This window comes from Mastacembelus armatus, chromosome 10 (assembly GCF_900324485.2).
Source record: "Mastacembelus armatus chromosome 10, fMasArm1.2, whole genome shotgun sequence".
Lineage (NCBI taxonomy): Eukaryota > Metazoa > Chordata > Actinopteri > Synbranchiformes > Mastacembelidae > Mastacembelus > Mastacembelus armatus.
Genome location: NC_046642.1, coordinates 3,824,683 through 3,851,457, shown reverse-complemented (window position 1 = coordinate 3,851,457; position 26,775 = coordinate 3,824,683). Strand labels below are relative to the sequence as shown.

Here is a 26,775-nt window from a genome sequence, read left to right as displayed (position 1 = left end):
GTCATAAACAGACTGGATGAATGAAAACGTCGACTCTGTTCACATGGTTGCTGCAGTACTTGGCTCTCTGAGGGATCTCAGTGACACAGTCCAAGTTGCACGTCCCCCTCTTTGCCCTCCTCTCCTTCGCGACTTCTGCTTGGTTGGTTGGTTAAATCACTGAGCATTAGTGGGCGTGAGCATGTGAGTGTGTGTGTGTTGGTGCTCCTAGGGCGCATGCGAACTGAGGCCCAAAGGGGAAAGCCTTCCACACAGATCTAAGCCAGCTGCCCTGCTTTAGACACTTCATTACAAGAAGAGTGGAAGAGAGGGGGAACCTGCATGTATCCCCCGAGCAGTGTGCTCAGAGTACACTGGCAAAGCAGCTGCCAGCTCCATAAACAGCAGACGAGCAGCTACAAATGGTACAGTTAGAAATTTGCTGTTGGTAAAGGCTTGTGTAGGAGTCCTTTTGCTTCAGATTAACAGCACTCAAAGGGCACTTGCTGCCCTGAGAGGGGGTTGTTCAAGCGACCTGACCTCTGGGGTTAAATAGAACCAGTTTGTGTGAAGCTCTGTAAAGGAGGGGAGGAGGGAAAAGTTGGAGGGAGCTTTGAGGCCACGGTGAGGCTCCTGTGCTGCCCAAGAAAGAGACGAAGCAGTCGCCAGGAAGCGGGAAAAGAAGAGGAGATGGCCACGGGAGAAATCACAACACTTCCCTCTACACCTGAAGACGGCGGCAGTAGTGGCTTCCCTCCTGGAAACTTCAAGGATCCCAAAAGGCTGTACTGTAAAAACGGGGGCTTCTTCTTGAGGATAAGATCTGACGGAGGAGTGGATGGAATCCGGGAGAAGAACGACCCCCACAGTAAGTGCTTCCAGTCCCCTTCTTCTTGCTTTGCTCAGCACACAATGCTTCTTTATGTTTTCCTAAATATGCAACAGGGAAGTAAGAGTGAAATTAAAAAATAAATAACGGAGGAACGATGTGAATTTTCCAGCTTACTGAGGTTTGTTCTCCACTTGTAAACACTACGACCAAACTCTGTGTAGGTCTTCTTCTGGAAAATATAATAACCCACGAGAAGTCAGCCTCAAATGTATTTAATCAGTGGGAGCTTTGATGGAAGATGCCTGATGTTTTTAATGTGGATCCCTGCTGCTGAGTCACAGCCATTCACACTGCTCACTGTGTGGCTTACGTCACACAAGACAGGACAACATGGAATTCAAAGTCAGCACAAGTAGATTCCTGATTAAAAGGTCCCCTGTCAATAGTCAATAAACATGTGCACAGAATATAAATGTAATATAAATCTGAGAATAATATTATTGTTACACAAAAAAAGCTAATACATTCTTACTACTCATCTGAACCATCAGTCAGATGATAGTTATTTAGACAGTGAGAGAGGCTTTTGAGCTTCTTTATGCTTTTCTATATGTTAGAAACTGTTAAAGTGGATAGATGTGACACCCCGTCGTGCTTCGGTATCACCCACTGCTACGCATGTATCGTAAGTTGCATCAGTAAGTGGGAGTGGAGGAGGGGGAACATGGAATTGGAGTTTTTCCTTGGAAAACACATGTTTGGAAGCACAGATGTGACTCAAAGTGTTGGCACTCTTCCACTTGGGTAAAAAAAACACAAACGTTTTTCTCTGCACTAAGTTGAAACTGATAAAAGTTATTCATCCACTATTTTGTGTCCCACTTTTAATAGACCCACACGTGTTGCTTTTGATTTTTGATCTGATACATTATTTTAAATGACACAAAAAAAAAAATAAATGCCTTATAGAAGATTATTAGGACCCTATCTGGTAGTTTGGCCCGCTCTCCAGTCCTCAGGTCTGAGAACTCCTTCAAATTGCTGCAAATTGTCCTCATCGATTCTTGGTGCTGTTAGATGTAGGTTTTGGCTTATGAACGTGCTGATGGAGCCACCACCTAATGAGAGAATGGAGCATTGTTTCAAAGAGGTACGCTATTGCCAACATTTTTAGCTAGACCTGTAAAGATACAGCCTGACACTTGAAGCAGGTGTGACTAAACAAATTCCTCATATGGAGAGAGACGAGCTATAAAGTACCCTTTATAGTCAGGCAGACGAGACATTCATCTGTAGCAATAACGTGAGAAAGATGTAATTTGTTTGCATGAAATACTTTTTTTTTTTTTAGTAGTATCAGAAGTTCAGAAGGGAATGTACTGTATACAATATGAGTTATAAATCAGAAATCAGTATTAATCATTCTTTTTTTTTTTTACCTTAATGACTTCTTAGAATAAATGTGACCTGAGCTGCACTTCAACAATGGGGCTTTTGTTAAAGCTGTGATATTCCTGCCAACGCTTTAGACAGCCAGATATACCTGCCAATTAGAATGGGAAATGTTGGATTTCTGTGTTAATGTTGTTAGTTTTATTTGTAACTTCCCCTGCTGAAGCTCTCTGAGGACAAAAGTGTCAGCTGAAACTGAAACAAATCATCGCCCTTACATCTCTGACCCCAGGACAATTATCAATAGGACCGCACAGTTCAGAAACACGAACAGTCGAGGGAAGGTTTTCCTTTATTTACAATAGCTGTGGACATATTACACCCAGTAAACATCAAACTCACCACAGCGCACTCAGACCAATTATCTTTTTTTTTTAGGGAAGAACACCTCTTTGATCTGGGACATGAATCATCGAGGCAGAAAACATAACTGTGGACAGATGTGTGTCTAGTTGAAGCTTTAATGTGCACTAATTCTGGATCGGCCTCTAGTTTACCTTACAGGGCCACTGCTTCCTTTTTAGAGGTTTGGCTTCATGCAAAATATGCTCTGTTGGAAAGAAGCAATGTATGAAAATAAAATAAAATACAATAAAATATGGAGACGACTTTGTTGCATGTGTGAAGAGCCAGCAGATGCTGTGTGTGCAGGCTGCTGTCAGCTGTGGTGCTACTGTCCGGTGGTTGAAGTGAGTTGCAATTGGTGCTGTTTCCTTCACTTACTGCAAATACAATGTCAGCCAGTGTGAACAAAAACATGAGGGAAAGCACAACACAAAACAGCAAACTATTCTTTTAAATAATAATTAATAGCAATAAAAAGAGCAACATATTCTGCTTTCATTGCTTTCATCAACTTTGTTTTTTTTTTTTTGGACAGCAGCTAAATGGCTCCAGTAAACCCACTGAGCACTTCATACATTAACCTATAAATGATCAGTTAATTTCATTTTAGTGGAGGAATGTAGTTATTTTAGTTAAACACAGAGATATGTGTTAACCAAAGTATTTAACTTTTTTTTTCTTTAAACATCCCACAATCGAACTACAAATGCTTTGTGCTTTGGCTCATTTCAAAAGAACCTCTGTGTTTTTCCTCAGTAAAGCTTCAGCTGCAGGCGACCTCTGTGGGGGAGGTGGTCATCAAAGGAGTTTGTGCAAACCGTTATCTGGCGATGAACAGAGATGGACGACTGTTTGGAGCAGTAAGTGAGCTGGATTTTCATTTTTCCATGAACTAAAGTTACATAGTTTCTCTTGTGCAATGAGTTTTGAGGCCCAATGAAATCATCAAAGAGTATTTGCTGAAAGGCTTTTAAGAGTTTTTTTTATATATACTGTATGCTTTACCAAGAGTACTTTTTACCACTATGTACTAAACACCTACAGTAAATGTTATCCAGTTGGCAGGACAGTCAGTTGACCCCAGTGAAGAGTGTCACTGCTGTTTTGGAAACCAAATATTTACCACTTCTCCAATAAAGAAAATCTTCCCCCAGCGAAGAGAAATAATTAGGTTGACACTTGTTTGTCACAGCCAGCACATAATATGAAAAAGGCCACAGCTTTAGATGAGTCCAAGCCAAAGTGTGATGATATATGGAATTTATTATGTATGGCATTCAAAGAGACAAAAAATGATTTCATATCTACATTCGTGTTTGTTTTGATCAGAGTTTGGTGCCAGCTGAGGCCCTGCTCTTAAATCTAATCATTTGAACCATTTGTCTGTTTTGCCTCAGCCAATCCACTGTGGGCAACACAATCCTGACATGGCAACGCTGACAAGTTTGGCTTTGAGCCTTCAAATCCAAATCACATTATTTTATATAGCTTCGAGTCTGATTTTGCACCACATAACCACAGAATCCAGACTGATAAGGAAACAATGTGAGCAACTTCAATTTATCCTGTGTTAAAAAATAAATACAGAGATATGGTTGCAAATTGTTGAAATGTGAGCAGGCAACTGACCAGTATGTCCAGGCTTTTATTGTGAAGTTGTTTTGGATCTTCTGAGTGATGAAGTGCGGGACTAAGCAGTACATGCTCTGAGGGACAAAAGACAGAATCAGAAAGATGTTTATGCATCCAACTATTGATCTGTAAGAAAATGGGAGAATGCTTTTTGTTCACACGCGGTGAAATGAGTGAGAGGACATAAGAGTGGACTTTTGTAAAAAGTCTTACTGGGATTGTTTCTTTCTGTCCTGCACCAGTGCATCTGTTTGTTATTAGAGCTCAGGAGGTTATAGATCATTTGAACCGTCACCTCCAGATCATCTGCTGATTTTAGTTGTGCAGTCATCAGCTGTTCCGAGGCACCTTACAAGTTTTTTTTCTTTTCGTAAATTAAATTTATCTGGATGTTGACGACAAATAGCCAGTGCTGGTCTCTTGCCACTGTTGTTGCTTACAGCTGCAGTGTGAAGTGGTTTGGTGATTAAGTCATGTGACCATGAGAAGCCATGAAATGCAAGGTGCTTTGCTTTGACTTCTATGTATGAACTCATTTAAAATCCCAGTAACACCCGTTTTCTTCTTATTACCAAGTGTAGTGTTAAAATAAAAGTTAAGTCTTATGGGTGAGGAAAATGAATATTTGTTTATTTCTTTGGATTTAGCTCATTGCAGCAGGAGCCTCTTGCACGCAGTTTATTTAGAAGTTGAATCTAACTGACTGATATGTTTTTGACAGGAATATATCACACTACAATCTGCTAATACGATCTGTTATTATTTGTTGGAACTGTTTATTGCATTTACATAATGAATTAAACACAGTAGCCATGGGCAGATATTACAAACTGAAAGAAAAAGTCTTCTAGCAGCTTCAGAGCTAAAAACAGAAACTAAAACAAAAGCGTCTTGTTGGAGAGGGTGTAGGACAGTTAATGCCCAGTGAGACAGACATTGGCCAGAGCTTCTGTATTTAATCTTCATTATTTTAACAAGGTGTAATGTTTAGCACATTGGATCAGTAACATGAAAGCACAAGAGACACAAATGATTTGGTTCATACTTTTTCTATTTGTCTCACATCCAGGTTTTTCTTGGACTGAACATTTTTGGTCCTTTATTTCTTTGATTTGTTGTCAAAGAAAGTAACTTCTCACATTTTATATATGGAGTTCAGTGTGAAACATTGAGCAGAAATCCTTCTAAACCAACTTTTAGCAAAAAGGTGGCATTAAGTTGTAATGTCCTTCATGACTAAATGGTTTCTCCATTTGCATCAACAGGCTGTATATTAAATAAATAACTACTATAAATAAGAATGACAGTTCTCTTACACCCTATACCATATTACACTATTTTCTACTGTTTTCCAGCTTATTATATAATACTGGGACTGCAGGGATATGCAGTAATACTTAGCTCAATCCTCCCAGTCTCCAACTCCCCAGTTTAAATTCCCAGCAGAATTCATTCTACTGCAATGAAGAGCAAATAAAACTTCACTTCTTTGTTCATTTTTATGTCTTTTGTTTTCAGAGACGAGCAACAGATGAATGCTACTTCTTAGAGCGGCTTGAGAGCAACAACTACAACACCTACCGCTCCAGGAAGTACCCGAACATGTATGTGGCGCTCAAGCGGACTGGCCAGTACAAGTCTGGAAACAAAACCGGACCAGGTCAGAAGGCCATTCTCTTTCTTCCAATGTCTGCTAAGTGCTAAAGCGAGTCCAATCAAGAAATGTTAAAGTCTCGAAGAGATAAGAAGATGTGACGGCAATGAAGACAAAGCGTTCCATCAACATTGCCCCAAATAGCTGTGATGCTTTTCAACTGTTATGTTCTGTTATGTTTTTTATTCTGAATATGTCTGCTACTATACAGCTTTACTTTTTAAACACATTCACATCTGGCTGCTTCCCAGTAAAACCAGACGTTTACTGTGGACATACACACTGCTAGAGAACGGGAACACAGCATTATCTGTTCCTTATATCTATAGAGGTCTTCTCCCTCTGGCTGTGGGATTCACAGCAGCACCATTCATGTCTTCTCAGTCTGCTTCTGAAAGTTACTGTAATGAAGAGAACAGAGACTGAACAGATAATCAGATTTAGTTTGACAAAATAAGAACTAAACAAGTTACGCACACAATGCTTGGATAATTTTAGCTGGATGATGATGTTAAACTGCATTCCCCTTTTGGCACTCGAATAATTCAAGGTAATGTTGCACGGGACTGGAGCATAAAGTATAAATACAAGGTACAATAATTGTGTGTGATTGACATTCCATTCAGTGACAGGCAATAATGAAAATAATACCAGGAATAGTTCTTATTTTTTATTTCCTTAACTAACAAGTAGGCTACGTTAGTTAGGCAGCCGATATTAATACTGCATTAATTAATTAATTAGCAACAGTCACAGCTGATTGTGACGTTATTTGCTCCCAGTTAAATGAATGCAGCTTCCAACAGCCACCGTTGCCTACACTGACTTCATGGTTGACAGAATAAACCGTAAAAAACTCTGCAGTCTTGCAGGTGCCATCGTGGCCTCGGCCTTTAGAACCACAAAATGAATGTTCTTGTAATTCTCTTGCACCATATTTCCTCAATGGTAACAGTTACAGTAGTGAGTGCAGTAAATAGACTTTAAATATGAGAAACACCGACAGCCATGTGTCAGCGTAGCTAGCCATAATGCTAGGATTTCAGAAGCTGCCTGTGGTACAGCTGGTAAAACATCCCAGAGTAGACGGCAGGAAGCTCCTCCATGGTGAGGTCGATCTTGTCAAAGCCCTGCTCCAAACCGTGAAGCAGCAGCTTGGCTATGCGAGAGGTGATGGGCGTGGTGTCTTTGGTCGTGGTCAGACGGGCCAGGTCCAGCCACTCGCAGCGCAGACACTCCTGAGTGCAGAAGTTGATGTCGTAGGTGAGCGGGCTGAGTCGGCAGATGATGTACATGTCCGATATGCCAAAGGCACCAGGGTGGTTGTGCTGCTGCCGGATGCTGAGCAGAGATCTGAACTCGGAGCGAACACCGGTTTCCTCGAAAACTTCACGAACGGCAGTGGCACCTGAGGAAGATTCACATGCAAAATATATGTTGAGGCATTCAGAGGATCCTAAGAAAATACACATATTTATGTTCTCTTGTAAGAGTCACTTTGCAGACTTTGTGTGGAAAAGGGAAAATGCATACATACATACATACATATATATATATATATATATATTTTTTTTTTGTAAAGACAAATGTTTGACGCTGCTTTTTGGGATGGGTCATGTACATAATGTTAAAGCTGCTTTTAAAGAGTTAAGGGTGACTTTGGAGAAAGATATAATTCTTTGCATATATACCGTGCCTTATTTTGTACATATCAAACGAATGTATATGTATCATTTAATACTAAAAGGACTTAGGATGTACTGTATTAGTTGTTTGCTCTGTTGAGTGTGATACTCACCGATATTTTCTCCTGGATCAGACAGACCACCGGGGAACTTCCAAGCATTCTTTGTCTGAAATTTTAGAGCAAGGTTCAAATTCAACATTAAGTGCGATAGATAGTACTGCTGTAAATGTATTGTAGAGTCATAGCAACATGTACACTGCATTGTAATAGCCTGTAATAATCACTTGTTCTTCAAATTAGTGGCCATAAAGTAAGGCCATTGAAACAGTCACTAGTAAATCACATGCTCATTGGGATTGTCTTATGTATCTGAAGTAAAAAGAAGAATTTAATGCTCTGAGCTGAGAATCCTTTCATTTCATGTTCTAGATTTAGTGCCAGACTCTGGAGGAAGTGAAGTGTTTGTCTTCCTAAACTGTTTCACCACTTATCCTTGATATTTAATAACAGTATGCTGCTGGTTAAATTATGAGGTCAGTGTTGTACATATATTTTTGTAGTTAAAGATGTTTGTGTGCTGTGCTTGTTTTCAGAAATGCTTTTTAGCAATCTTAGATTTTCCTGATTTTGCAAATCCTCTGTTTGTGGGGAACACGGATGCACTACAGCATTTACTTGTACTGTTATCAAAGTGCTATCTTTTATTTTTGGAGTTGTTTCTAAAATGTTACTAAAAAGAAATAAAATAAATTTTGTGGAAGTCTAATTAATGTGTGAAGAGACTCATCCTCGCAGAACCTGTCAGAGCTGAATGTGAAAATAATAATAAGAAGGACCTGCTGGAAGGATAACCACTGTAAACATCTGTCCACACAGAGACTACAGGTAAATAATCTGTAAATGTCACTGAGTGATGGTTAAAATAAAACTCTCTTATCCAGTATCTCATTCATCTCCCCGATGGATGGTTTTACATTCAGTTTGCTCTCACTTGTCTTTACAGATGTGAAAGTGATAATATCCTGGTTTCTTTTCAGGAAGTTTGCAGTCCCCCGTGAGCTCTGAGCTGGCTCTGTCTGCCAGAGTCGCTCTCTTGCCAAAGGCCAGACTGTTGCTGTATAAAGCCCCATTTCCAGTAAACAGCTCGTTGGGGAGGAGGAGGAGAGGAAGAGATAAAACACTCCCCACAGTTCCAGGCCACTAACTGTTTCCCTCTGTTTCTGGACAAAAGCCATTACGATACATTACACCAAGATTCCCGGCTGAGACACGTTATAGGTTATGTGCAGTGTAAGTCCAGCTTCTTAAATTCTGTCAATTATAGTGTTAACAATATCTGTCACATGATCCACAGTCTAGAGTGACGTCTTATTAAACTGCTGACGATAAATGTGTCTAAAGGAAATTAGGGTTGTTGAACATTCAAATTTAAGGTCATGGAAGAAATAAAATTTCTTTAATTCACAAAGTAGCATATTTCACATGTGGCACTAATGCTTCCTGCAGACCATTTTGGGTTCATGTGGGAAAATAATTTGAATTTTGTTTGCAAACCCCTCAAAGACACATATCAAAAAACCTGATGTGTGACCAAAGCTATGTGCATGGCTCGATAGTATTACAGGAGACAAAGAAAATTAGTTTGAAGCAGTCTTTGAATTGACAATAGTGTTGGGGAAGAACAAATCCCAAAATAATTCCCACCAGAAATGTAAAATATTTTCTTTTGGCTCGATTAATGATGACATGTGTGTTCACGTTGCTGTGTTGTGCTAAACAGGCTCAGACTCTGCACGTCAGTACCTGGTGTTCCTACTAAAGATTAAGACAGCTCAACGTTTGTTGCATTAGCGATGTGTGATTAGTCAGACCGCTTAAAATAATGTTGAGTCATTAAGGACACAAACAGCTGCTTTTTGGAACAACAGTTAATGTGAAAGGGCCTTTACTTGTTGCCTCATTTATATCAAATTGTGTTGGCTGGTATTTCTAAAAACATTTTCCAAATTGCTGCATCGCTGTGCAATCACATTTTGACGCTGGTGGCAACCTCACTTTGGCTGAGAACGCAAACAAACAAGTGTTAAAAGAGGCCTGTTGTAAGTGAACCTAATAACTTGAGCGCTACAGCAGGGCTCTGTGACAGCAACCAGAAACACACACTCAAAAGTTGTTTGAGTGCATTCAGCTCATGTAAACACCGTGTTTGCTTGAGGTCAGCTAATGTTGCTTGGCGCTATGTTAAGCATGAGGGAAGCTGAAGGTCGGACAGGATTTTCACCCACGTTTGGGTCAACAGAAGCAACATGCACCTCACTGAATAAACAAAACTAATCACTGACATTTTTAGCAGCAGCATCATAACTGTTGATTTATTGAGGAAGGAAGGATCAGAGTCCAATGGATTCAAAAACATTTCTGTCTCACCCAGCGAGAACTGCACTAGAGTACCTGCCAAAAATGATGTTAACCAGTCATGAATGCCATTTAATTGAGGAACGTGTCACTGTGCTAAGTTGTCTGGTATTTGTATCTAGTAGTAATTCCAATTCTGTGGCTATGGCTTATTTTTTCCATATCATAATTTCCTGATAATTAAGAGTTTTCGTTGATCTCATTCTATCCTTTCTGAGGTTAAGTAGTAAATATATTATTGACCTCATTGTTTTAGCAAAAACATGAAGAAATTCATGAAAAAAAAAAAAACATTTATGTTGCATTTATTTCAATTAATATGTTGTATGTGTTGCAAATTAACATGTAACAGTAAAGTGACAGGTATGCTGTACCTTGTTTCTGTCTTGGACAACAAGAACTTTTCCTGTGGACTCATCAACAACTGCACCTAGACAGGAGGAAAAAACTGTCACTTATTATGCAACAACTTTCCTCTAGTATAAACTGGTCCATATTTTGCACTTAAGTAGTTGCAGTGAGGACATTTTAAAGGCAGACTTGTTGGCCGTCTAGCTCAAAGTTAATTATTAGGTTGGACAAAACATAACCCTTACACCATGTCGAGGAAAAAGCCCTGAGCTGAGTCTCAGACAGCACAACTGCTGCCTTGTCCACTTCATATTTGGAGGATGATTTGCACCAGTCATCCACTGACATATTTGCACCTACTCTGAGACAATGTCGTGACAAATGTGTTCGTCAGACAACAACTAGACTTACACCTGCAATATTCACAACAAACTGGAAATACAACACAGACATGGAGGTGTGTTTCTAACCACCCAATAAATGTACTCCAAGTCCAGCAGTCGCTCTCCTCTTTGCTCATTTGTGGGAAATGTCTGGCTCCTTTGCTGCTAAAAGCTCCACAGTCTGCCAGAGGTTTCATTTAAACAGAAACCGAAACGATGCTGATGTGACTGGTGAGAATGAAGCAGTGAGCTGCTATAAACATCAACAGAAGAAAGAGATGTGATAATTCTGTGTGGGTTCCCGCTACAAGCAACAACTTTCCTCAAGTAGTCATGGAACCCTTTGGTAATATAAATAAATATAATGATTATATCTGTCTAACATCAGCCCTACATTGGAAAGAAGGGGTTAAAATAGAAAAATCTTATGGAGGAAGGCAAAATTCCCGACTTTCTTGAGTCTAAACAGAGGCTGAGTGACTCAGCTCTACTTATGAATGATGTGGACATCCCACTTCACCATTGAACATTTTTCTCTTCTGTTTGAGAAGATTTTTTCTGCAGGTAGTGACTAAGAGAGGCAGCTATGTGCTGCTGCTGCTGCTAGCAGCTCAGGAGGAGCACAAAGAGGAGGGGAAACAGGCCACTTTCTTTTCCGGCTGCTCCCTCTGACCAATCGGGACGGGCCTCCTTAAATGAATGTCACAGATGCGTAAAGAGGGATGGGTCCCCTTAAATGTCTGACTTGGCCTTCCAAGTGGAAATTGAGGTCATCCCTGATCCTTGTGCCATATGACGCTTCACAGAAGGAGGCCTGCTTGCTGCTAAGGGAGGCTATCATTATGTAGCTTTCAGTCCAGGAAACAAAATGCTCAACAGGAGCAGCAGGAAAAAAACGGGGATTGGAAATATGGAAATAAAAAACCCAGAAGCAATCACCAGAGGGAAACTGTGGGTTTAGTAGCATGAAAGCTGTTAATGGCCTGAGATCAATTTCTGGCATTTCTATTTTTATTGTGGCTTAAATTGAGAATTTGATGTCTCTTCTTAATCCATCCATGTATGTTGATATCTGCTACATGTTGTGTAGTCTCTACTCTGTAGTCTTGACTTGCTTTTTAATGTTTATACAGAAATTTGATCTGCTGTGATTGAGAATCACTCAAGATCAAAAAGTCTATCTAATCAGAAGAACCGGATAATATTTCAAAAACCTAATTAGAGCGTGTATGTGATGTCCATTTTGCTCCATAGGCTGCTCAGTAAAATCAGATCTGTTTATGCAAAGGACTGAGTTTTAGTTTAGTTTGGTTTCACGTGTACAGTTATTACAAGGTAATGTGGAGAGACAGCACTGAAAAGAGTGAAAATAATCCAAAATGCAATTAGTAGAGGCTCCACAAGCCACAACGTAATACATGAAACACTCCTTGCTTCCTTTGTTAAAAACTTCTAGCTCCATGAAGGAACACACAATATTTATCTAGACATTTATTTGTCTAATCTGAAATGGAGCTGCAGTTTCTCGTGTTACTGGCTTTATCCTGAGGGGTCAGAGGTCAGCTCAGTTATAGCTGTGTTGGCCAAATCTACAACAATAAGAAACAAGTGAAGGTTCAAACTGTAACTAAACTCTCTGGTACGTCATCAGACACTTATCTGACAGCCAGTTCACTGTGTAATTGTTTTCTGTTCCCATCTGTAATGAACAAAGGTAAGCAAGCAAACAAGTATCTAAACAGCTGCATATTTCAGATACTTAACCTTAGTTTCATCACTGTTTGTGAGGGGGAAATTCTGGCTACAAGAAGGGAAATTCTGGGCCCCATTACTCACTGAAGGATGCTGTGGACATGTTCTGGCATGCTTCAAGTGCAACGACTCTTTGGAAAGAGGTAGAAAATATTCTCTGCCCTCTAGTGGATAATCAGAAACTGAGCACAAAAGATCAGCAGCTCCTCCTTTGTTGTTGTTTGCACTTCATTCACAATCCTGATGAGTGAATTTCCATTTACGTCAATGAAATGGGCCACAGTTAAAACACACATAGTCCCACATCTTGGAGAAAATAATAAAGTAATGTACTGTGAATCATCTTTAGTTTTATTTATGGGTGAAAAAGAACATCACACTCTGCTGTGTGTTGTCATTTCCAAAACCTGCAGCACTGTTTTATATTAAGAAACATATATTAAGTCTCAGAGCCTGACGTTTCATCACTGCTGGGATCATGTAAAAACTGTGCTTTCATATCAGTAGCAGTTTGGTTTGTGGGTCCCAGCAGCCTGTGGTCAGCTCGGTCAGTCCGAGGTGATGTAAAATCGGATGTTCTCCCCAGAGTCCTTTTAGCGGAGGGCAGCCGAAATCCATTTCATATATACATATATATATATATATATATATATGTATATATGATTTTTTTATCTACCGTAATTTTATTGTTTACTCAGTGATATTAAAAACACAGATTATTGCCAAAATGTAGTGTGGACCTCATGTAGTTTGTCAAGATATTTGGTTTACACTGTAAATTTATTTAAGTTGCAATAGTCATTTATTGGTTAAATGCTAAAGTGGTTACTGGCTAATACATTAAATCATGAAAAGTACAAACTACAAGAACTCAACAGTTTGTGCAGACTGATGGTTTTATCAAACTACTATTTCTAAAACCCAGAAATCTGTACCTGCCACTCCAACCTGGTGAGTTGCAAACCCAGGCAGCCGGCTTTCCCCTCTTCCCATCCACAGGGCGAGCACGGCGTGGTCGTGTTTGGCGTGGTGGAACGTGAAGCCATGAGTTGAAGCGGCGGCGGCACATCGGCTCAGTGAGATGGGCACTCGAAGCCACACCGCTACCTTCCCCTCAGCTTTCCACTGCACCAAGCAATCTGTTGAGTACATTCTTCACATGGTAACTTTCACCTTTCAGGAAGTGCTCGTGTTATTATTCAATAATAATAATAGACAGAAATATGTGAACAATGACTGTTATAGATTTAAACATTACATTTAATTTGATGGTTGAGCGATTTGGGATATTTAAAAAAAATATGAGATTAAAAAAAACAACACACTTTGGTGAAAGTTGTTATAAAAACATATGTAATTTACTTTAATGTCTCTGTCTATTTAAAGTGTAACACAAACATTTCTACTTGTTTCATTCTTTCTCCAGCTGATCTCTGAAATGTTCATGAACTTTCAGTTAGTTTTTTTAAAGCCCCGTCTCTTAACACTTTGCTTTGAGCCTTTTGATGTTAATTACTGGGCTTCAACTGTGAAAATGTAAAACAAAAGAAAAGCTAAAAAAAATGGATGTATGAAGGTATAAATAATAATAATTATAATAATTTTAGCAGGGATGTGCTTGTTCATGCAGGGATGTGGGGTAGTGGTTAGCACTGTTGTCTCACACCAAGAAGGTTCAAGTCCTGTTCAAACCTGGGGTCTGTGTAGACTTTGCATGTTTTCTCTGGCTTCCTACCAAAGACATGAAGTTTGGGGTTAAGTTCATCTAAATTTCTTGTAGCTGTGAATGTGTGTCAGCCCTGTGATAGACTAGTGATCAGTCCAAGGTGTACCCCACCTCTTAATAGATGGATATTAAGGTTTTTTCCTAACTAATATTCACCTGACAATACATTGAAGCCTGGTCAACTAGAGTCTATGTCAGTACAATACATAAGAAACAGTATTTGGCCTGTAAGTGCCACCAAGAACAGCTGTGAAACCCTGAAGGTCAAACCTCCATGCAGATTTCTTTTCATTCTGGTTCACAGGGTTTTGTACTTTTCTCACACTATATATTTTATACTACTGTCTTAGTTTCTGGTCAGACAGGTTAATGATTTGTGGGTAATGGAGTCATTGCATGGTTATTACTGCTTCTTGATGCAGGGCCAGGTGCGCCAGGCTTTAGGGCAACAAACCTTGCAGTAATCTGCTGAATGCACCTTCGCTGATGTCCGCCGGTAAACCGGCGTCAGCCAGATTCACCGTCACTCCACCGAACCGGTCCACTTTTCCAGCCAGAGCGCTGGTCCCTTCCACTTTGTGCAGCTGGGCGCGAGTTGCTGTGCATGTCAACGCACGGACAGTCGTGCGTGTGGGACAAGACGCTTTGCTGCAAAACCTTCCTGTCACCTGCGATAGTTTGGAAACAAAAGCACAGGAAGCCATGGATCCGTTTAGACCCGGTATGTGAGTCCACACGGAACAGTTGCGTAAACGTCCGCCCGGGAAGTTGCATAAATACCGTAATACTCTGATAAAACAACTCGAGGATTTGCTGCAGAGAAATTTTCCAGTTTTATCCTCAGCCCTCAAGGTCTGATGTTAAATTCACCGTTTAGACATATTAAATATAGACTTTTGCACTGGATTGATATTTGTTCTGACTCTTTGACGTGCTTTCCTCAAGTTTGTTTTCAGCCGTAAAGAAGTTATCATCAAAATAACAATAGATAATAATAAATATCGCTCCCTGACATATTATCTATTCGCCGAATATGTGGTCTTAACTTAGTAGTGTTGGTCACATCTTTAACCATAGTGAATAGTGTGCTTGTATTTGACGATAACAATAAAAAAAACCTTAAAATATGTGTTTTTTTTATGGAATTCCGATTAACGTTTAGGAGATAATTTAATAGATATTATAGGTAACACTTAAAATCAAATAAAATCAACATTTTTTTAATTATTGTATTTTTAAAGAAGAAATCCATGTGTGTGGCTTGAATACAAAAAGGATAACATCCGATATAAAAGTTCACGCGGAGACTTGAGTTTTTACGGTAAACCGGGGGGCGGGCGTGAACTTTAACCAGGAAGTTTACAACAGTGCTCCGTGTTTACACATGTTGGCACTTTCACGTGGAGACGCTTTCCAGCCTTAAAATGTCTTCCAAGAAAAATAAAAGCAAATCGAAAAAAGCGGGTGAAGGGGACGGTTCGCTCTTAGAGACGGAGGGTTCGAGTCTGCAAACCTCTGGACACGGGGGCGCAAAGTGCAAAAGTGCAAACATCAACTCATTCACTGTCATCGATTTCATTGATAAAGGTAACTGAACGTTGGCAATTTGCTGCATGGGTTTAGCAAATGCATTGAAGGTGCAATGAGCCACTGATTGAGGTGAAGGTGGTTTTTATAAATCCGACTTTTTATACCAAAAAGACTGAAGCCTTTCAATAAATCTGCCTGATGTAGCTCATTCAGGCCTTTCATGAAATATTATTAAAGTACCTTGGGTGTAGAACATATTTGACATGTGCACAGGTTAGATATCACAGCCTGCTTTAGGTTTTAGCAGCACTGGTTTCTGAGATGTTGTTTAGCCTCTTCACAATTAAAGGTTTTTAAACTACTTTTTTTCAGAGCTTATTGCACTGAACTAATGAAAGTGGCAGGTTTCCTCACAAACCTGATACCACCTGCTGCTGTGGTTTGACCCACACAGTATGATAGAGTCAGTAGTTTCAAGTTATTTCACTGACCGTTGTGGCTTTATCTTTTTTTAATGGAGGAGTACCAACAGTTTTGTCCACGTGTGTATATATTTATCCTGTCCTTACTTGAAATAGGAAGATGAGACTCATTTGAGTTGGTTTTATTGCTTTTACATACTAATGTCACGTTATGTTCCTGTTAATCTTCCTCCCAGCTGATGACAAAACACCCAAGAGCTGCAGATTAACCTTAGCCCAGCTCAGCCTCAGTTCAATGAAGTCAGCCGGTGTGTGCATCGGAAGACCAGTTCTGCTGACGGGTCCTGCTGGACAACAGGAGGTATCATCTTCATTATTCTCATTCGTTTAGATGGCAGGGATTTTGTTGCATTGTTTACTTACAGCTCCGTGTAATAAATGAGCGATGTTGGTTTGTGTTTCTGTTCTTAAACCTTTAGTCCATGGATGGTTTCTATCCTCTGAACTCTGACCTTCTGTCTTTAGCCAGCTGTGAAACAGTGCAGCTCTGAGTCTCTTTAATGGTCCTGTGTGTTTCTTCTGTCCTCTGTCAGGTGTGTTTGGGATGGCCAGTTGCTGTGTTTCCTGGTGGGAAAGTTGGTCTGCAGAAATGTGCCCAGAACAATCTGAGAGTGAAGTCTGGAGATGAAGTGATGCTGCACCCGTTGACAGGTCCTGTGCTTCAGGCTGAAGAGCTTGTTTTATCCAGCAGGTAAAGGTGATCTGATTATCTGACCAACTAAAAGCCTCCATTCTACAGTAAAGCTTTACAGTCAGTATTTCAATTAATATATTGTCATATTTTCTCGTTATTATTATTAACCATTTGATGTTGTGACAAGACGTCATCTGTTCTTGGGACTGTACATCATACAACTTAATTTTGCTAAAATAATGGATGTTGCCATAGTAAGCTTTTCTTGTTATACCTTAATAAGTTGTTATATTTTTAAGAAGGTCCTAATTTTATATCTGTTAAAAACTATCGGACATTTGCTAAGTGGCCTGGGCTTTTTATTTTATATTCAAAGTGAATGCCGCCACCTGCTGGTTATATTTAGCAGCTACGGTTCAATTATCAATAACCAATAAGTGTTTTATTTCTGTTTCATTTATCCATTAAATATCTTTTCATTTAATGCATATGTGGTTTTATGTTACTTGCTGTGATATTGTGATATTGTAGTAATTCTAATTCTAGTTTTGTGCTGTGTAAATTTTACTGGATGAAATTCATTCATGGCTAAAATGTGTCATACCCTCTATATCTCCTGTTTGCATGATGCTGTTGTCTCTATAGAGTTTTCTAATCTCAGTGTTATTGTTTGTCATGTACACTATAACTTGATTACAGACTTTTCCAAATGTGCAAAGTTTATTCTGACATGCATCTAATTTTAATTCAGGTCAAAAGACAGCACAGTACAGACGGATGAGTTCAAGAACTTCTTCCTGAGATCTCTGGGTACGTCATTTGATATCTCATATGCACTGAATGCTGCTGCGTTGTTTTATATTTCACTGTTTTCTCTTTATTATCATCATAATATTCATGCAGCTTATTCTTGTTGACAAGACGTGCATTTACTTCACTGGAGAAAAGGGGGAGACAAACACTGGGTTTGGTTTTGAATTGTATTTTATTTACTGTCTTACTGATGGCCCCAGTGCCTTACTGCTGCACTGGAATAACTCTCCTGGTTTGTTTTGTGCCAGCTGGGAACATCGTTCTGCCAGGAAATGTCCTCTCCCTGACCTACTTTGGCCGGTCGTGCAGTCTCCGGGTTGAGAGCGTACGAGGAGAGGACGGTGTTACAGTCCAGAGACCAGGACTGGGTCCTGACACAGAGGAGACCCCTGTGGTAAACTCTGTGCTGGACTCCACATCAGCCGACGTTTCTCTGCAGTTCAGCCTGCTCACGGTTGATGAAAGTAACACCGACACAACACCAGGCACACCTGGAGAGCCGGGTCCTGCAGCCAGCACCCCACGACGACCAATCCACCTACCTTCTCTCTCCTCGCCCCCTGCTCCATGCAGTCCTTCCTACATCTCCCAGAATCCTCCTGCAGGATTGACAGTGGAGGATGCTGTCAGCCTGGAGAACTCACTCAACACAGAGCAGACTGGGAAAATCCCCACAGCTCCCCCTGGTGGTGCACAGAGTACTGACACCTTCTACTGCCTCTCCTGCTCCACTAAAATCAGTTTTAGAGACGGAGCAGGGCAGGACGATCCAGATGCAGAAGCTAAAAGGTCAAAGGTCACATACAGCATGATTGGTGGGCTCAGCAGCCAGTTGGATGCCATCAGAGAGACCATTGAGCTTCCTCTGAAACATCCTGAACTGTTCTCCAACTATGGTAAGTCAAAAAATATGATAAAGGCCATTTATTAAAAGATGAGTTTGAATATTTATATAATGGTGCTGTAAAATGAGTCAGTCTCCACTGACATCAGAAATATGAACAGGCTGTTTTCTGTACAGGGATCCCACCTCCCCGAGGAGTGCTGCTATATGGTCCCCCAGGCACTGGGAAGACTATGATTGGACGAGCCATAGCCAACGAGGTTGGCGCTCACATGATGGTGATCAATGGCCCAGAGATCATGAGCAAGTATGATCATATTGCTCTAAAACCCTTCAGCACTTCTTTGTCCCAGTAGAAAATATGAGGCATTTTATTTTGAACTTTGCACTTGATCTGATTAAATAACGAAGTAGTTGGATTCACTTAAAATGATGTGTTATCTTCCATTTTTGCAGATTCTATGGTGAAACAGAGGCGAGGCTGAGGCAGATTTTTACTGAAGCTTCTCAGAGGTGCCCATCAATTCTATCACTCAGACTTTTTTCCAATATATGAAAACACTTATGTCTTAGTTGACCTGCTTTTAATGTGTTTATTTTGTATGTGTTTAATATGTAGTTCAAATGATATACATATTTGTGCAGTAAGAGAATATAAATGTGGTGCTTACAGTCTAAAATCAGTTTATCCTTCTTTAAAATGTAGTGAGAATTTCATCAGCTTGTGATTTTTTTTTTTTTTTTTTTTGGTACTTGTTGGTTATTTTGGTTTCTTTATAAAGACTTTTCAGAGAAGTGCTGTTCAACGTTTCTGACATTCTTTCTTGGTTTTAATAGACAACCTGCAATCATCTTCATCGATGAGCTGGATGCTTTGTGTCCAAAGCGAGAGGGAGCTCAGAATGAGGTGGAGAAACGAGTTGTTGCTTCTCTCCTGACTCTGATGGACGGGATTGGATCAGTAAGTATCCTTAGGAGGAACCCGATACTCAGGTTAAACTGATGACGGGGCTTTTTTTGTGTAACCTTTTCTCTTGATGAATGGTTGCAGTAGGTTTGTCTGAATTTACACTGACCAACAGCAGCTGGTGCAGCAGCCACTTGGCTTTCAGCAGCAGAATGTGGCTCCGTCCTCATTGGAAATGCAGATTTTCATGCAAAAACCATCACTGCATGCTGGAGGCCCTTCAGACATTGTGGGTTGTATCTCTAGGGTGTCATTTGTCCACTGCACGCTCTTTCAGTGCCAGATGGGGAAAAAAGATAATGCTCTCCACACATGCCCAGTGGTAGCCTGGGAAAGAAATCACCTAAGGTTGGTGATATTGCACAGCTAAACTAACTCCCTGCTCCTGTCTGTTTTCCAAACCGGAGGATCCAAGGTCCTCAGTGCTGGTTGGTTTGTGGAATGTGTAGAAAGCACTTCCTGCTCCTCAGCATTCTTTCTTTATTTCAGTTCTCCCCACTCTATCGAAAGGTACAAAAAAATATTCCTCATTTTGCAGGCAGACCACCCCGAAGAGCACAGGACTGAGGCAGGTTTACTGTCAGACACGAGTCAAGAATTCTCTGAGGTTTAGAAGTAAAAGTGAAATGCTGAAGACCATTGGATAGAATCACAAGTGTGTGGTCATGAAGTTTCATACAAGGATGTTTTAGTTAGCGCCTGGAAATTTAATACTGGTGGTTCAAGAGGAAGAGTTTGCTTCTACTGTGGTTATTTCACAGCCAGTACAGATGTTTTAGCAGTGGGTGTTTGAAACGTAGCAGTCGATATTCATTCATCATCTGTTATATTTCTAATTATTTTGAAAAACCGCTGCAGAGCCACTACGGTTGAGTGGGAGAACAACTCAACTGAAAACACATATCAACACTAGAAAAGTGAATGTTTTCATGTTTATGCTTTCTTATGCTTTCTTAAGTATCTGACAATTTCTGTTATGTCTTTGCAGGAGGGTCACTCAGGTCAGCTGCTGGTCCTGGGGGCCACAAACCGGCCCCATGCCCTCGACCCTGCCCTACGCCGGCCAGGACGCTTCGACAAGGAACTGGAGGTGTGTACGACCAGACGCTATAGCAGGAGGGGGTTGCAAATCGCCTCAAATTTGGAAAGACAGTCTGTATTAGCTCGTTGTGAATCTATGTGGTAAAAAGCACTGTGTTTAAAATATAAACACTTGAAGATACTTTGTCTTTGCCTGTACAGTCATTGAAAACTACTGAGGAGAAGTCGTGAAGTACTCTGCTGGCTCATGGTTTTTGAAAGTTCCTTGAAAGATTCCAGCACAATCACTCAGCGTATAAATAAATCATGTTGCTGTACAATCTGTTGTTGTGTTGATTGTGTCTTTGGCAGGTGGGAGTTCCTGGTGCAGCAGAGCGTGCAGATATCTTGCAGAAGCAGCTGAGTTTGGTGCCATGCAGCGCCACCACTGAGGAGCTGATGCAGCTGGCGGATGCTGCTCATGGTTATGTAGGAGCAGACCTTGCAGCTGTTTGCAAAGAAGCAGGCAAGTAAACACTGTCCTGCTGTCACGAAGGAGGTTGAAATGCTTTGAAATTTAAAACATCTTCTCCCCTATTTAAATCCACTGGGCTCAATCACATACAAAATGTCTCAACCAGCAAAGTAACAGCTTATTCTGTTTTTAACACACCTTCAAAGAAACAGTAATAAATAACATGTAAATACATCATATCTTTAGTAAAGGTTTTAATCTGGCACATTCAAATTTACTAGACTGTGACAGATATTGTTAGTAGATGCACAGCCATAGATTGTGATTAAGTCATGAAATCTGTATCATAAAAATGCCACTGAAACCGAGGAAACATCCACAGCTACTCAAACAGTAGAGAAACATTGCTGCTGCGTCACTTGCCTCTTTGCACTTCCCGAAACCAACATAATTTGGGAAACCAAAACAAAGTCGCACATGGCAGCCGGCCGAAAAATGTTCACTCACCATCTTTTAGTAGTTTGGTTTGCCTCATGGGCTGAGGCATCCAACCAACAAACAAATAGCATACGAATAACAGTTTATTATTGAGATTTAGCATTTTAGGCCTCGTATTATTTTCCCTCTTTTGTCCCGAATCCACCACTGCTTGTACTTTTCCAAAACCACAATTTCTAGTGACTTACTTTTTCCTAAATTAGTTTTTGGAGATTTTTTATTTTTTTTTATTTTTCGATGTTTTCTTGGGGTCTCTGACAGGCCTGCAGCCCCTTTCAACAGAGATCAACTATACTTTGATTTTTGCCAAAGAGGAAGTTAGGAGTTTCTGTGGTAGCTGTATCCCAGAGAGTTTGAAACCACTGAAACCACCACTTGTTGTGAAATTCCTCTGCCCCCTCACCCTTAACGCCACAAACCAATCCACCTCACATCCTCAGGATAAATATCTTGGCTTATATGTATCTATCTGGTGCTTGATTGCAGCTGTGAGCGTGATGCACGAGCACATGCACGTTTGCTTTCTGTGTGTGTGAGACCCTGTGTGCATCCTGGGTGGTCCCATTGCCTGGGGTATGTGGTGTATTGCATTTCCATCTGAGGATGGAGCTAAGGCTGCTGTGTGGAAGCACTCCGCTGAAGAGCGTGATTTACTGTCCGCAGAGGGCCAGACGTGACTGGCAGTGCTTTCTGCAAAACCTCCTCACGCCCCGGAGGGAGACAACAACCTCCCCAACCCCGTTTGACTCTGTTCGCTTCCACAAAAATCTCCAAACCCAAATCACAAGACAAACAGGCCCTTGCTTTGTGCTCTCTTTATTTTTTTCTGATGGATCTTTCAGTCTTGAAATGCAAATAAAAAGCAAGTGAGTTAAAATAAGTACAAATACAGCTATAAAGGCTTTAGGTTGTTTGCCAGATCTTCTTGCATCCACATATGATGCCATTAGAGGTCTGCTCCAGTACAAACTATAAATATGTGTGTAGCAAATAGCACTTACTGTTATCTGTTTATCTAAGATACCTCGGTTATTTAGGCAGACCTGTTGTAGTATTTAGCATGTGTTCATATAAAATTAATGTACTAAAATTAATGTATGAGTGAGCCAGATGATGGGATGTCGGAACAAATTTAATGATCAACAGTTTAATGATCCAAATGTGAAAATTCTCTGCTCTTCCAAAAGGTTTTGTATCTTGAGCAAAGATACGTTTGAGATGACAGACTTTTTCTTTAGTTTACTCACTGGTTATTTATTTTTAGAGAACAGTCATGAGCTGTAAAACCCAAACAGTCAAGCTGAAGAATGAAATGCTGTGTACGACTTTTAGAGTCCGTCATTTCATTACCAATTTAACATACATCTGACCAATAATTGACCAATTATTGATACAAGGTGTAAAGCAAAACAGTTTGACTAAAGTGTGTGTGTGTGACTTTGACTTAGGTGTGAGGATCCTTGTTACCACCACACATAAACAGCACATTGAGCCAGACAGTCCACACACACACATGTACCCACAGGTTGATCTGTTTTTTCCTTTTATACTTTCATTGAGAGGAACAAAAGCCAAAGAAACACAACAAGTAGGAACTGCAGTTGTTTCCTTCTGCTGCTCAGGTAACAATGAGTCGCTGCAGGAATGTACAGCCTGTGCTGCTTCCTGAAAAATAAAAATGTTGGTACGATATTGCGACGGCTGTGACACGCTAAGTTCACGCACAAGATCCTCACCTTGCACAGCTGCAGAAACGCACACACATGGCTTTAGATGCGCACACACACGAGTAGCATGTTTTGTTGGGGTGTTTATTTTTGGCCTCTAGGACAAAATCAGCCTCCTCATACATCAGAGAATAAGCCTCCATCTCTGGAGAAAGGCAGAGGCAAAGATGAGAAGGCCTAGTGGCTGTTTTTGTGTGTGTGTGTGTGTGTTTTTTTTTTTTATTTCTTTGTGTGTGTGCATGTTTGTCCGTGGATAAGAATGGATGGAAATCTTGATGTCATTAGGGAGGAGTTTGTTTGTCCAGTCGAGCTGTGCTGAACCCCAGAAACAATTTCTTGAGGACAGATGCGTTATATAATCAGCTCTTAATTACGGTTGATCACAGATTGTCCAGTCTTGAGTGTAATATAATGCAACAGCACGCTCATACCTCATCCACTAAAGTCTGTTTCATCAAGGTCACCTCAATTTCCGTTTAAGCCCCCATTGAGCACGCAAATGATTAGGAAAATCTGTGCTTCACCGTATGTGCACTGATCAGGGGAATCCAGGGTCAATGCTAAAATACAGGAGTGTGTCTTACTATTGACAAGGCACCGTCATGTTTACCTAAGTCATGTTTACCTAAATTTAATACATTTTAAATAACTGTGCATGAACTAAAAATTCTGACTCCAATTCAAAATGATTTAATATCAGAGTTTGTTGTCCATCCTGTTCCCTGAAGAACATACAGATCTGTGCCAGACTAGAAGTAAAATTTCTCCATGTGCAGTCAGTGTAATCAGTGTTAAACTGCGATGTCTTTGTAGTTTTTGCATGCATTAGCCTGGTGATTTTCTAATCGATTGACGACAATCCCATACGGCGACTTAAACCAACAATGAATATACCTGATGTATCTTTGAATCTCTTGTCACATAGTTCATATATTGCACAAGTTCTCTCGTTGTGTCTTTGTCATAGTTTTTTGTTTGCTAGTTAAGTTTTGCAGTGGAACACAGTAAAACACAGACATCTTAAATTTTCCACTGCTTGTTGTATCCCTGCTCAGTGTTGCAGGAGGAGAGTTTTCAGTGAGGACCTCTGCTGGCCGTGCGTTCCATTGTTCAGCTGAAGCAGTGAATGTAGTCCCAACATGGGGGCAGACTGAGATCCATTCAGCATAGATAGCTGCTTGTAGACTGATGCCCAGGGGTTGTTGAGGTTTGTAGCAAAATTTATATTTCAACTTCATAACAGTTGAAGTTCGTCTGTCCTTCTAGTCTTCTTCAGTTGTGGATACTGACCTTCACTCCTGCTCTGAACATGTTCCAGCAGCTTCACTGTGCCAGAAGTGGACATGGCTTTCATCATAGTTTCTTGCTGGTTGACAGATGATTTACACAGTAAGATGAGCTGCTGCTTCGTGTCAGTCAGAAGAAAAACCGATGTAGCTCCTTGTCACGTCCGTCTGACTGGGCTTTACGTCAGGCATGTCTCAGCACGCACACTGTTACTGGACAGGTCGACATAGATCGAGCCATTGTACAAGTCTTGTGTTGTTAGTTGCACAAATGCAGCTCCAGGTCTGATTCAGGCAGAGGACGTTCTTTGTAAAGACGCAGGTGACCAACATGTGAGTTACAGTATATACAGAAAACAATACACAGCCATCGTTACACAGCCTCTGAACATTACAGTGGCTTAATGATCACAGACCTGTGACAAGAGGTCACAAGCAGACAGACAAATTCAATTAGAATTTGTGGACTAGGGTTATTGTTAACATGTTAGTAAGTCAGAGCCACAGCTGGCTGTTGTCTGCACGCAGTATGTAGAGGTACAGAGACAGCCATCCGAGGGTGTTGTATTTATGGTTTTGCACAAGATCCCTGAAAGGATTTGCTCTGATATAACCCTATAGGCCCTGATTTCTTATAATCTTATTTCTACAAATGCTCAGTTGACCCTGTTCCAAGCCCAGTGCAGATTATACAAAACAGCTTTTCATAATGAATCGCTCTAGGTGTTTTGTGTGGCATTGAGAGCTATCTTGTGGTCTCGTGGAGCCTCACATACTCTGGGTGTCTCTCTGTCATCCTGTTGCTGTTCAACTGATCCTGGTGCTAGCAGATGACTCATTTCCACAGACTAAACAGTGCAAATTGTGTGTGTCTGTCTGTGTGTGTTTGTGCGTGCGAGAATATGCATGTTTGTCAAAGCGTGTATGCGTGTGTGTGCTTGTTTGGTTTGTGCCACATCCGGACCCACTGTTTACAACCCTCTCTAAACAGGGGAAGCCCACTGGAACTAAAAGGGCCAGTAAAATTGATTGCGTGGAATAATAAACGCACAACTCTGCTCCATGTCAGCTGAAAGCTTTTTGGTTAGCTTGTTATTTGACCACAAAGATCAGGCTTGATCTTTTGCATCCACTTCTCCATCTCAGACTGAACGGCCAAAATGATTTACTTGGTAAATGTGCAAAGTGATTTGGCTAACGTGCTTAGTGCAAATCCTCCAAACGTAAATACTCAGTACTTGAGTGTTCTTAACACCGACTATTGATCTTCTTCACTGACAGATGCAGGAAATGAGGTTAGTCCACTGTGTAGAGATGAGGAGGAAAAAACTACAGCAAAAATGAGCTGTGTTTTTTGTGTTTGACATAAATTCTGCAGCGGAAGAATAAATGAGCCAAACAGTGCTAAATGCTCGCTGATGTTTACAGCAGCAGCCTCGCCTTATAAAGCCCTTTTTCCAACTTGTCTGTCCTTTTAAAGACACTTCAGGAATTTCAGGATGGGTCACATAAATATCAGTCGGATCAGCATGTGAAGTTTATTTGAGGCTTCTGTTTATAAAATCTGGAAATGTGCTGCTTGTATTCCTCAACCCAGGCATTTACCTTTACCCAATGACGTCTGTGTGTGTGTGTGTGTGTGTCTGTGTGTGTTATGTAGCATTTTCTGCTCCATGTATGTGTGTGAGCATGTGTATTTGTCTTTGTCATCTCTCTGTGTTTGTGCTCTTTAAGAGTGCATATTATTACGGTGCTTCAGCTCCAGCAGCAGATGTTGGGTATTGTAAATACAGGTGCAAAGACTGTTCCGGAAGCTCGGCCGAGTAATGAAGACGTTCCTGTGGTTTTGTAATAGTGTAATGCCCAAAGTATTTCGCAATTCATCTGAGGACTGCGTCGCTGCAGAGCTGCGGCTTAAGCTTGTGGGTGTTCGATGCAGCTCTGTACAGTTCAGCACAACGCACAGTTCTGGTCCCTCCTTGTTGAAATGTGGAATGCACTGTTGAGGTGCAGATGGACTCCTTTTGACACACCTTCCTGGACTGTGGGTGATGATCTGCTGTTTCTGACAATGGAGCTTTGTGAGGTTTCCCTTTTGAAGTCTTCTACTGGAACGTAACCTCCATTCGTTCATTACCTTTTTTCCCTCCCTGGAAATTGAGGGCAGGTCTCAGATGTTGCTCTGAGTTCACTTGCACTTGCATGAATGAAACACACATTTGTTCAGTTGTCCTACATGATACAGCTGCACAGTACATCACTATTATTGTTTTTCAGTCAAGATATATGTA

General features: G+C 40.7%; 3 protein-coding genes across 6 annotated transcripts in view; 2 read left to right on the top strand and 1 right to left on the bottom strand.

Annotated features, from left to right (window-relative positions):
• Positions 1-218: 218 nt before the first annotated feature.
• fgf2 (fibroblast growth factor 2) lies at positions 219-8,341 on the top strand. The gene is made up of 3 exons (XM_026330148.2): positions 219-847; positions 3,365-3,468; positions 5,759-8,341. The coding sequence occupies exons 1-3, from the start codon at positions 670-672 to the stop codon at positions 5,942-5,944; spliced, it is 468 nt and encodes a 155-aa protein (XP_026185933.1). The 5' UTR covers positions 219-669; the 3' UTR covers positions 5,945-8,341.
• nudt6 (nudix (nucleoside diphosphate linked moiety X)-type motif 6) lies at positions 6,058-14,934 on the bottom strand. 2 transcript variants are annotated; one of them, XM_026330146.1, is made up of 6 exons: positions 14,663-14,934; positions 13,418-13,621; positions 10,371-10,426; positions 8,526-8,801; positions 7,693-7,747; positions 6,058-7,302 (listed from the first exon to the last, which is right to left on the bottom strand). In XM_026330146.1, the coding sequence occupies exons 1-6, from the start codon at positions 14,910-14,912 to the stop codon at positions 6,929-6,931; spliced, it is 1,215 nt and encodes a 404-aa protein (XP_026185931.1). In that variant the 5' UTR covers positions 14,913-14,934; the 3' UTR covers positions 6,058-6,928. The 2 variants fall into 2 exon arrangements, with proteins under 2 accessions (XP_026185931.1, XP_026185932.1); XM_026330147.1 differs by lacking the exon at positions 8,526-8,801.
• A 649-nt stretch (positions 14,935-15,583) lies between these two features.
• The window catches only part of afg2a (AFG2 AAA ATPase homolog A), an 87,532-nt gene continuing 76,340 nt past the window's right edge, over positions 15,584-26,775 (top strand). For all 3 annotated transcript variants that reach the window (XR_003297185.1, XM_026330895.1, XM_026330896.2), the window contains exons 1-10: positions 15,584-15,795; positions 16,397-16,521; positions 16,754-16,911; positions 17,606-17,664; positions 17,916-18,563; positions 18,689-18,818; positions 18,968-19,024; positions 19,349-19,472; positions 20,467-20,568; positions 20,871-21,024. Coding sequence is in view for 2 of the 3 variants with exons in the window: in XM_026330895.1 (XP_026186680.1) it covers positions 15,633-15,795; positions 16,397-16,521; positions 16,754-16,911; positions 17,606-17,664; positions 17,916-18,563; positions 18,689-18,818; positions 18,968-19,024; positions 19,349-19,472; positions 20,467-20,568; positions 20,871-21,024 (1,720 nt within the window). In the remaining variant the exon portion in view is untranslated. The remainder of the gene's footprint in view (positions 15,796-16,396; positions 16,522-16,753; positions 16,912-17,605; positions 17,665-17,915; positions 18,564-18,688; positions 18,819-18,967; positions 19,025-19,348; positions 19,473-20,466; positions 20,569-20,870; positions 21,025-26,775) is intronic.